This window comes from Brachycentrus maculatus, unplaced genomic scaffold (assembly GCF_059751285.1).
Source record: "Brachycentrus maculatus isolate JH-2025_06_01 unplaced genomic scaffold, ASM5975128v1 h1tg000147l, whole genome shotgun sequence".
Classification (NCBI taxonomy): domain Eukaryota; kingdom Metazoa; phylum Arthropoda; class Insecta; order Trichoptera; family Brachycentridae; genus Brachycentrus; species Brachycentrus maculatus.
This window is the reverse complement of record NW_028280900.1, coordinates 1,136,305-1,148,834: the sequence shown is the minus strand read 5'-3', so window position 1 is coordinate 1,148,834 and position 12,530 is coordinate 1,136,305. Positions and strand designations below refer to the sequence as shown.

At 36.3% G+C, this 12,530-nt stretch overlaps 1 protein-coding gene across 1 annotated transcript; it reads right to left on the bottom strand.

The window, feature by feature from the left end:
- Positions 1-1,478: 1,478 nt before the first annotated feature.
- LOC148308814 (polyubiquitin-C-like) lies at positions 1,479-5,336 on the bottom strand. The gene is made up of 2 exons (XM_088261035.1): positions 5,244-5,336; positions 1,479-4,814 (listed from the first exon to the last, which is right to left on the bottom strand). Exon 2 carries the CDS (start codon positions 4,804-4,806, stop codon positions 1,609-1,611), a length of 3,198 nt encoding a protein of 1,065 aa, XP_088117161.1. The 5' UTR covers positions 4,807-4,814; positions 5,244-5,336; the 3' UTR covers positions 1,479-1,608.
- Positions 5,337-12,530: the final 7,194 nt, after the last annotated feature.

The following is a 12,530-nucleotide window of genomic DNA, read 5'->3' as shown; positions in this document are numbered from 1 at the left end:
TCTAACTTCAACTTATACTTCCCTGGACACTTTTCAAAACTGTTTGTACTTATTGTAGAAACAGCTGTCTAGAATGATATTTGTCAACAATAAAAAGAGTTGAATTTTTAATTTTAATAATGTTTGTGGATTGTAATTTACTATCAACCTTTTTTAGGGGTTTTATTAAAAATCATATAGTTTAAACTCAGTGGTTCTTAACCATGTTGGAGGTACCAAACCCCCCCAGTTCATCACCAAACCCTTAATTGGAAAAAAAATATTGCTAGATTTATATATTCCTTTCAAATAATATACTAGATCTATTGGATAAATAAATATATCATACGTTGTATCATTTTTCATGATACTTGATATATTCCTTTCAAATAATATGCAAGATCTTTTAGATAAATTAATATGCCATACGTTGTATCATTTTTCACAATATTGTACAAGTCGGGTGCGTGTTTGGCCTCTGCCGAACCCGGGAGGCTGACTCACCGAACCTTTGGGGTTCAATGGAACCCAGGTTAAGAACCACTGGTTTAAACATTCAGAACCAATGAAATATTGCAGTCAATACATATATATTTTATAACAATACATATTAAGTTGTAAATAAATACATTTTACAGCAACGAAATAGGTTTTCTTTCCATTATGAATAAAATCAGTGGGACAATATGATCTGAAATTTATTAGAAATGTCCTGATCAACAAAACTCTCTGTAAATTATTGTAATACATAATGAAGAAAAGAAAAATTACTTTATATTTTTCCATCAGGTATCTAAATCACAAATATTAAAACTAAAAATTCCATTAAAAAATGTACAGAATGTAAACAAATGCTGTTCCTTAGTTTGTTGACTAACTATTTACATTTAAAAATGTAAATAGGTACAACATTTTGAGTGTGTCTAAATACTTGTTCACAAATCTGGGTTATCTCGGGAAGCGGTGCATAGTATATATTTATTTTTATTTAAATTTATACTATGCACCGCTATGTAAGCATTTACATAGTTGAGATTAGACAACTACAATCAACTTTTAGTGTCGAAAATAGTTAAATGGTATGTTACTTTGAAAGTAAAACCGTTAATCACAAGAAAATATAGAATGCCTAACCATAAAAATATACCTTTACTTGCTCATGCTGGCAATTTTTTTTTGCCAAACCCAGATCATGACTCTAGCTCTTACATGGTAATATAATTTTGTAAAAAGTAATCTATTTTTTATTGTTGCACAGTTATATGCATTGAAAGAACAGAAAAGAAAGTAAGTACTATGAAGCGAACACCAAAAAATGTCAAATGGACTTTGTCAAAATTTGTTTAATCCACTACTTCATAAACATTTTTGATTTCATTTTGTGGCCAGTAAAAATGTTTGTCCCTATTTACTTAAAATTTGCAATGAGAATGAAAAAATCCTTAGTAAAGTAAAAAGCCAATTACTAAACTAAAATAAAATAAATAAAACAAGGTATATGGGCGATAAGTATTTATTGGAATATGTGAATATCAATAAGAAGAATCATACTAAGTGAACAATGAAGCAAAAAATCAAAGTACATTTAGAATAAAATCATCCTTCACAAAATAATCAATAAATAGGTAATCAATTACCACCACGAAGGCGTAATACCAAGTGAAGAGTGGATTCTTTTTGGATATTGTAGTCAGAAAGCGTGCGCCCATCTTCCAGCTGCTTACCGGCAAAGATCAACCTCTGCTGGTCTGGGGGGATACCTTCCTTGTCCTGAATCTTGGCCTTTACATTCTCGATCGTGTCTGAGGGCTCGACCTCGAGGGTGATAGTCTTGCCGGTGAGGGTTTTTACGAAGATCTGCATACCACCACGCAGACGCAGCACCAGATGGAGGGTTGATTCCTTCTGGATGTTGTAGTCAGAGAGTGTGCGTCCATCTTCCAGCTGCTTGCCGGCAAAGATCAACCTCTGCTGGTCTGGGGGGATACCTTCCTTATCCTGAATCTTGGCCTTTACATTCTCAATCGTGTCTGAGGGCTCGACCTCGAGGGTGATGGTCTTGCCGGTGAGGGTTTTCACGAAGATCTGCATACCACCACGCAGACGCAGTACCAGATGGAGGGTGGATTCCTTCTGGATATTGTAGTCGGAAAGTGTGCGTCCATCTTCCAGCTGCTTGCCGGCAAAGATCAACCTCTGCTGGTCTGGGGGGATACCTTCCTTGTCCTGGATCTTAGCCTTTACATTCTCGATCGTGTCTGAGGGCTCGACCTCGAGGGTGATGGTCTTGCCGGTGAGGGTTTTTACGAAGATCTGCATACCACCACGCAGACGCAGTACCAGATGGAGGGTGGATTCCTTCTGGATATTGTAGTCGGAAAGTGTGCGTCCATCTTCCAGCTGCTTGCCGGCAAAGATCAACCTCTGCTGGTCTGGGGGGATACCTTCCTTGTCCTGGATCTTAGCCTTTACATTCTCAATCGTGTCTGAGGGCTCGACCTCGAGGGTGATGGTCTTGCCGGTGAGGGTTTTTACGAAGATCTGCATACCACCACGCAGACGCAGTACCAAATGGAGGGTCGATTCCTTCTGGATATTGTAGTCGGAAAGTGTGCGTCCATCTTCCAGCTGCTTGCCGGCAAAGATCAACCTCTGCTGGTCTGGGGGGATACCTTCCTTGTCCTGGATCTTAGCCTTTACATTCTCGATCGTGTCTGAGGGCTCGACCTCGAGGGTGATGGTCTTGCCGGTGAGGGTTTTTACGAAGATCTGCATACCACCACGCAGACGCAGTACCAAATGGAGGGTCGATTCCTTCTGGATATTGTAGTCGGAAAGTGTGCGTCCATCTTCCAGCTGCTTGCCGGCAAAGATCAACCTCTGCTGGTCTGGGGGGATACCTTCCTTGTCCTGGATCTTAGCCTTTACATTCTCGATCGTGTCTGAGGGCTCGACCTCGAGGGTGATGGTCTTGCCGGTGAGGGTTTTTACGAAGATCTGCATACCACCACGCAGACGCAGTACCAAATGGAGGGTCGATTCCTTCTGGATATTGTAGTCGGAAAGTGTGCGTCCATCTTCCAGCTGCTTGCCGGCAAAGATCAACCTCTGCTGGTCTGGGGGGATACCTTCCTTGTCCTGAATCTTAGCCTTAACATTCTCGATCGTGTCTGAAGGCTCGACCTCGAGGGTGATGGTCTTGCCGGTGAGGGTTTTTACGAAGATCTGCATACCGCCACGCAGACGCAGTACCAGATGGAGGGTTGATTCCTTTTGAATGTTGTAGTCAGAAAGGGTACGTCCATCTTCCAGCTGCTTGCCGGCAAAGATCAACCTCTGCTGGTCTGGGGGGATACCTTCCTTATCCTGAATCTTGGCCTTTACGTTCTCGATGGTGTCTGAGGGCTCAACTTCAAGAGTGATGGTCTTGCCGGTGAGGGTTTTTACGAAGATCTGCATACCACCACGCAGACGCAGTACCAGATGGAGGGTCGATTCCTTTTGAATGTTGTAGTCAGAAAGGGTACGTCCATCTTCCAGCTGCTTGCCGGCAAAGATCAACCTCTGCTGGTCTGGGGGGATACCTTCCTTATCCTGAATCTTGGCCTTTACGTTCTCGATGGTGTCTGAGGGCTCAACTTCAAGAGTGATGGTCTTGCCGGTCAGGGTTTTTACGAAGATCTGCATACCACCACGCAGACGCAGCACCAGATGGAGGGTTGATTCCTTCTGGATGTTGTAGTCAGAAAGTGTGCGTCCATCTTCCAGCTGCTTGCCGGCAAAGATCAACCTCTGCTGGTCTGGGGGGATACCTTCCTTGTCCTGGATCTTAGCCTTTACATTCTCGATCGTGTCTGAGGGCTCGACCTCGAGGGTGATGGTCTTGCCGGTGAGGGTTTTTACGAAGATCTGCATACCACCACGCAGACGCAGTACCAAATGGAGGGTCGATTCCTTCTGGATATTGTAGTCGGAAAGTGTGCGTCCATCTTCCAGCTGCTTGCCGGCAAAGATCAACCTCTGCTGGTCTGGGGGGATACCTTCCTTGTCCTGAATCTTAGCCTTTACATTCTCGATCGTGTCTGAAGGCTCGACCTCGAGGGTGATGGTCTTGCCGGTGAGGGTTTTTACGAAGATCTGCATACCACCACGCAGACGCAGTACCAGATGGAGGGTTGATTCCTTTTGAATGTTGTAGTCAGAAAGGGTACGTCCATCTTCCAGCTGCTTGCCGGCAAAGATCAACCTCTGCTGGTCTGGGGGGATACCTTCCTTATCCTGAATCTTGGCCTTTACGTTCTCGATGGTGTCTGAGGGCTCAACTTCAAGAGTGATGGTCTTGCCGGTGAGGGTTTTTACGAAGATCTGCATACCACCACGCAGACGCAGTACCAGATGGAGGGTTGATTCCTTTTGAATGTTGTAGTCAGAAAGGGTACGTCCATCTTCAAGCTGCTTGCCAGCAAAGATCAACCTCTGCTGGTCTGGAGGGATACCTTCCTTATCCTGGATCTTGGCCTTTACGTTCTCAATCGTGTCTGAGGGCTCGACCTCGAGGGTGATGGTCTTGCCGGTGAGGGTTTTCACGAAGATCTGCATACCGCCACGCAGCCTCAACACCAAGTGGAGGGTCGATTCTTTTTGAATATTATAGTCTGAGAGAGTTCGGCCGTCTTCCAACTGCTTGCCAGCGAAAATAAGCCTCTGCTGGTCTGGGGGGATTCCTTCCTTATCTTGAATTTTAGCTTTGACATTTTCAATCGTGTCGGAAGGCTCAACTTCCAAGGTTATCGTTTTCCCAGTCAAGGTTTTCACAAAAATCTGCATTTTCTAGCCTGCGAACAAAACGAAATAATTAAATTCATATGAGGTGTAATTAAAATATTATTTCCGTGTGGAATGATAGGACGTTGTTAAAACGCGGAGTAACTCCGACACAAAGAAAAAATATTACCTACAAAATGGACACCATTACGTGTAGTTTTTTTCTTTCAATTCTTATCGAAATTGGAAGTCGCATCATTGTAAAACTGTATTTAAGTCGGTAATCTCATAAGCAAATAAAACAATAGCGATGGACATGGTCATATTAAGAAAGTTATTAGAAATGAACAAGAAAGCAACGCCCTAGATAAATCTAAAATGGCGTCACTGACGATATCAAAAATCACAGAGGAAAAATCCAATTTGTAACAAAAGAACGACATTTAAATAGTTGAAGAAACAAAAAACAGCACTTATAAAATATTTTCACTTTTACTAACCTGTAATATCAGTTTTCTTTCACAAAAAGACAGGAATAAAACGCTTTCTTACAGCTCTGAAGACTCACTTGTCAAATTTATTTCGCGTACTATGCGTCAGGGGGGGACAGCGATCGTTTATATAGCTTCGGAAAATGCGATCGATAATAAACTTGATTATAAATTTGTCTTGTTGTCTCTTTCAAACGTACCGCTGAAAATGAATAACCACAGCGACGGCAGTCGTTGCTTTATGAAAATTTGCGTGTTTGACGTCACAAACGAATGTTCTGGAAGGATGACAAAGTCGTATTGCCGTATTTCACCATAATTTCAGATTCCAGATAATTTTATTTTAATAAAATGATGATACATGTACTGAAATTTTGACCTTTTTTTCGACGAAAATACAATTTTACCGCTGATAGTTAGAGCGCGGTGTGGCGGTATGTAGTTTATTATATATTATTAAATTTTGACGCAACTTTTGACAGCTATGTAGCTATCAGCTGTTCATTTTTATTAGGCCTTGAAAATTTCAAATTCCATATTGTTTATTGTTACATTTTTTTAATGACGTGGGTATGAAATTTGAATACTGTTTATTGAGTAGGTAGACGCTTGAAATACAGCATATGATTGGGTACATATTAAAGTCTTTTTCTTTTTCTTCTGGCCAAATCAGCATACAAGTGGTGTACAGGGCATCGCATTGATTGCCGATTTTATGAAGATAAGATGATTGATATTACGTTCCAGATGTTTGAATCTAGGAAAGGAATATGTTTTATGGGATTCAGATAACGCAACTGAGGGAGCTTAAGGTAAAGGACTTTACTACTATATGGGGAAATAAATGGTGCAGGAATAGTAAGTAGGGAAAATGAGAATATTACAACAATAGTTTAATCTAAAATAACTACTACTTTCTCCGGGACTCGAACCCAAGGACCTTCGGGTGTCGCGTCCGCTGCTCTCTCTACCCCTTGAGCTAAAGCAGTATGTTAATATTGATAGAGGAAACGACTGCAAATTTGTGAAGTGATTACAATCGAGATGGTATGATTACTTTCTCGACTAAGGAGTCCCAGAGAAGTCAGTTACTCTTGTTGAAATAAAATTATTTTTTTTGTAATAATTTCCTTATTTTAATAATTTGGTATCATTTATTGGTGATAGAATTGACCAACGCTGTTTTTATTTTTTTATTAAAATTATTTTGTGATTTTATTTAATAGTACTATGTACGTAGTTGTAAACAAAATATGACTGACTAAACATTGCACCCACTGCTTAGTCAAGTCGTAATCAAATTATGTATTATTATTATTGGTATTATATCCAAATCTTGATAAAATAGGCTATTAAGAATTCAAATACATTTATACAAATAAATATATGTATTTCTTTTTATATTTTTTTGGTAATTTCAGTTCATTTTCTTGGAACCCCGATCAAATGAACTAAATATGAATTCAGAAATAATTTTTGTAGTAGAAATAACGATATATCTGTAACAATATTCATCAGCCTTCATACATATCTCCGTTCTAACTATTTTCTTTCTTTGTAAATCTACAAAATACGAGCAATTTCCTTCATTTTCCAAACGTGTTTGTGTCACTGAAGGTTACAACGCAAGAGAAACACAATAACGGCGCATACGTGGTTTTTAAAAACACGTTTCATTGTTCGCAGTTTGCATTATCTTATTGTTTACAAAAATATAATTTTTAAACCGGTATATTGAGGTAGGTATGTAGGTATATATGTATATGCAAGTAGATTGTGTATGTGTACGAGTATATATTTTTATGTGAACAACAGTTCACTGGGAAAAAAAAAAATCTACTACGCATATAGCATGATATTATTTATTGTCTCTTTTTTGTTGTTTATTTAATATTGGACTGTATTGGTATTTGAACATAAAAGTGACATATTCCTAATCTTGTAACAATGGTGCACTGCTATAATTCGTTGATTTTAAATAAATCTCAATAATAATACACAAAATGTCAATAAACCGTAATATCAAAATTCCAATATTCGAAACGGCCCAATAATTTTTCGCAACTAATTTAAAAAAATCGATATAACATTTTTTCATTGTCTGAATACAAATTTTCGTTCGCATATTTTCATGAACTAATTATGAGCGAAGGTGACCTGTAATTAAAAAAATCCAAATACTTACAAATCTGTATTTAAAAAAAGTTTTCAATCTGCTCTGTTTTGATATAGAGTATTTTTAAAGATTTTAAAATTTGTCTAATTGTTTCCAATAAAAAAAATAAGTAGCTTAACTTTTTTCAATTAATGCAATTTTATTGGCAATGAGCACTTAGCTGATTTATTGTCTAAGCGCGTGTTCGTGTAAATGGATCAAAGACAAAAGAACAATGAATTTAATTGAATCGTCACGAGCACCTTCCCAGTGCACGTTATATTTTAAAGATATATATATATATATATATATATATATATATATATATATATATATATATATATATATATATATATATATATATATATATATATATATATATATATATATATATATATATATATATATATATATATATATATATATATATATATATATATATATATATATATATATATATATATATATATATATATATATATATTAATATATTATCTTGCTTTTCATTGTATGAAACATATTAGAGATATGTGCTTTCTAATTTCTTTATTTTCGATTTGACCAGACTGAGCCACTGTGGGCAGTGGCGTGCACAGATAATTTATTAGGGTAGACAGTAGAGGTAGGTAGTAAGGTAAGCTAGGTACTACTTACTATAGTAGGCAGTAGAGGTAGGTAGTAATGTAAGCTAGTTACTACTCAGTAAGGTAGGGTAGGTGCTGGTTGCGTTTTTATATGTCACGCGGGTATGTTAGGATAGGCACTGCTTTTCTGCCTATATGGAGTGCACGCCCCTGACTGTGGGCATACTAGCGTTATTTTTGATGTCGTTGTACTCAAGTATGTACGACGAAATGTACCTACTATAGGACTCAAGATATTTTGTCTGGATCAATACTCTTTGGGTCTACGGACTCTCTACAAACAAAGAGAAGGAGTTCAGAGTCCGGATCGTCTGGACTATGAGACGTATGAGTATGTACGAATCTGAACGAGGGACATTAACATAATTAAATCGAGAAATTAGCTATTCATGCTAAAAAAATAAAGTCGATAAGCTACATTACAAAATCACAAATATATTTATTTATAACCGTGTTTAGATAACCTATTATTATTATTTTTTTAATATTTATTGCCGCCTCCGTAGTGTAATGGTCAGCACGCTCGGCTACTGTTCAGGAGGTCCCGGGCTCGATTCCCAGGGGGGGTCAAATAAATATAAGTGATTTTTCACTCTAATATTTATTCTATATTATCCTGGACTGGTACTTGAAGTGGAGGGCTGATCACCTTTCCTTCGTGTGTTAACGATCAAGATAACACTGTGTTTGTAGAATGCAGTGCCCTATGCACCATTGGGGTGCGGATAAGGGTTTGAATTGAAATTGAATATTTATTAGTTGCCTTAGAAAATTATCCTTGCGTATTATGTTATGTACAGTGATATATATATATATATATATATCATATTTAGTTTATGTTTTAAAAATGATAGTCGATGTGTATACATAGTACATAATAAATTTATAGAATTGACAATTTCCAGAATCCATTTTCCTATTAATTCTGCATACCCCTGTCATCTCTCTTCCCATCCATAATAGTGTATATCATATCGCCAGTGGCGTGCATATACATACATATAATTAATTAGAGTAGGCAGTAGAGGTAGGTAGTAAGGTAATCAGGGTACTACTTAGTAAGGTAGGTATGGACTAGTTGCGTTTTTATGTCACGGGGGTAAGTTTGGATAGGCACTGTTTTTCTGCCTATACGAAATGCTTTTCGCCCCTGTATATTGGGTAATTTATGAGTTAGATTACTACTATTTTTTTATACATTTGTATACATTTTAATCCCATAAATCATCTTTCTTGTGATGGCCAAAATAATGAGAATAAAAGTCTGACAAAGCCGCGTAACAGTATTGATGATTTTCATTTAGTATTCTACCTTATTAACTTAGGAGTTAAATCGTTCTTGTGTGTAAAATTATTAAAATCGCGCTTCAAATATTTTCTTTCTCCACTCGCGCTTTTGACATTATTTTCGTATCGAAAAGTGGGTAATGTGTGTATATTTTATTTTACATGTAATCGTCATGCATGGCTTCATAATTCGTCGTACGATATATTATACTTTCACTTAAAATAACAAAATGTTAGTTGGTTATATGAAATGTAAATATGCAACTATGTAAGACTTCCTTCAATATACGGAAATTACACGGTTAAAAAAATATATAAGTACTTAATCCAATTTAAAAATGTGTTCGTATGATATTTTACTGGTTTGAAATGGCTTCGTACATATAAGGGTGAAGGTTACGCATTCGTACCTACATATTATATATTTATCTGTGTAGGTATGTTTGTGTTAATAAAATAGGAAAACATTGTATGGTTATAATAAAATTAATTATAAGTAGGTATACATATATCGCTAACTCCTTTCAACAACGTCATATTCATATAAAAAAAATCGTAAATTTTAAGTTGTGCATGTTTTCGGAATGCCCAGAAAAAGTACTATATCCCAGCAAAAGCGGCATATTTTTAACTTAATGTTTACCCGCTAAAGGGCAGAAAGTGTTGTTTTTGCATTTTGAAGAAAAGGTATTGTTTAATTTTTTTTTTAAATATATAAAATATTTTTCAAATGGAGAAAAAATATTCAGGTTTTACCTAAAAAGATCTGTTGCACAGTAAAATGTTCAATAAGTGGCTTGGTATTTATTTTTAATACATTTAATTATATTTTTAAACTTTAAAAACGATCTCTTGAAAAATCAGGTTTTTTGATATATTACGAGGTATGTGTATTAGTGAGCTTGAAAACGATCTCTTGAAAAATGAGGTTTTTTGATATATTATGAGGTATGTGTATTTGATATATTATGAGGTATGTGTATTAGTGATCTCTTGAAAAATCAGGTTTTTTGATATATTATGAGGTATGGGTATTAAGTGAGCGATATGTATATTTAAAACAAATTTATGAGGCGAATGTGGTTGGCAATAGAAGCAGAGGAAGACCGAGAAAAACTTGTCATGATCAAGTACTTCAAATACTTTAATATGATCAGGTCTGGAGTCGGAATCATCAGCGGGTATGTTTGAGGAGATGCATGAATATGTAATAGGGGAAGATTTTTTTGCAAAGACAGATTGGTGTGGCGTTTTATTCTCTCTGCCTACCCCTCCGGAAAGCGGCGTGTTGGTTAGTTAGTTTTATATTTTAAATAATACGTAGATTCTAAAGTATAACATACTTGTATATGTTAATCACACATATGTACTTATTTGAAATATTTTAGGTAGATTTACATGGACTTCGTCTAACCCTTATCCGCACCCAATGGTGCATAGGGCACTGCATCGTTTAAAAGCAGTGTTATCTTGATCGTTAAATATACGAAGGAAATGTGATGAGCCTTCCGCTTAAAATTAATTTACATTGGCACAAAACAAAAATAAACAAAAAATCGTGATATGTTTTTCTAAATTTGTTTGATTATTATTTCTGGCATCCATGAGAAATTTGATTTCAACACGATGTTTTTAAATTAAAATCAGTTCCTCATACGATAATCGCAGTGTTTACTAGTATCCAAATATATTCGTGATATAACTTGAGTATTTATTATTATTTTGACGCAGAATTTTCAACTCAATAGATAATGTAATACAAATTATTCTATCCTACTTATTTTATTGTTTATACTGTGGGTATGAACGGGATGCAAACAGTATTGCTAGAATTACTCCTTGATACTAGACTTATATTATTGGGTCTATTCTATAAAAAGTTTTTTTTTTTACAATTCACAACTTTTTTTCAACAAAACCCAAACATATCTTATAATTTGCCAAGCGTCTTCCGTAATTGTTAATCAAGTCTCGCAGTTTTTATTATGCGTGTCGCGTTTGTTCGATATTTTCCGAAAGTAAAACGATAATTTTTCATCTAATACTGATCAGAAATCTTCTTCTTCTTCTTGGCCTTGTGGCTTATTTTCAAGAGGGATTAGCCTCTTGCTATGTCAATTCCCAGCTGTCAATACATCTCTTTGGTGGTCTGCCTTAGGGTTGGCGTGCAGTGCAATGTGGGGGAGTCTGGAAGGTTCCATTCTCCTCGCATGCGCATACCGTTGTCTTCTTCGTTGCCTTCCCCACCTATAGACATCTTCGATCTCGCATATTTCCTTATCCTGTTGTTCCTTATTCTGTCTCGTAAACTCTTGCCAGATATGCTTCTTAGAATCTTCATTTCGAACACTCTAAGCGCTTTTTTGTGCCAACGGTGTCCGCTCTATTTTCGATTCCATACGTCGTGATAGGTCGGACACAAGTTTTGTAAATCTTGATTTTTCCACATAGCGTTTTTTGTGACTACGGTGTCTGCTCTGCATTCGATCCCATATGTCATGATGGGTCGCATACAAGTTTTGTATATTGTATTTTTATTCAGAAACGAAAAAAAATAATAACCAAAGTCTAAGAGAAAGTAAATTGTAAAATTGAGAAAGTAATTATGTTCCCTAAGTTTAACCAAATTTTTATTTATTATCATTGGAAATTTCGTTAAACTTACGATACGGCCTGCGTTTACATTGATTTTAAGAATATGCGATAAGTAACGATAGTAATTTACTAGAAAACTTAAGATTTTCACTAGATGAGGGTAGGACAAAGGAGGTACGAATCGGCCTAATGACTTACATATTTTGTTGACATTTCGCTATAAGGTTAAATTTTTAACAGGCTTTGTGAATACGGGCATAAATCTATTGATTCAAAAATGAAACTTTGGCCAGTAGCCGAAGTTTAACGCGTCATCAGCTGATTTCAGAAATGTTTGCGTTTACGTTCGTGTTATTTAGAATGATAGAGAAACTTGAATCAACAAGTTTCGACGACAACACAATAAAAATATAGTGATGATTATTATATCACTTTTAGCACTCCATGACTTTGAAATTGATCAAATTGTGATTATTAAGAAACTCGTTTTTTTACCTTTTCGACATCTCAACATAGATAAAGAAGAATATGGAAGTCTAGGTATTTACAAGGCTTATGACCTGTCATTGGCTGGTTAAGTGATCACAAGTGATGAGAATAAAGACGAATACGTCT

Excerpts from the sequence above, each read along its gene's own strand:
- LOC148308814 (XM_088261035.1), bottom strand. The coding sequence starts at position 4,806 with ATGCAGATTTTTGTGAAAACCTTGACTGGGAAAACGATAACCTTGGAA.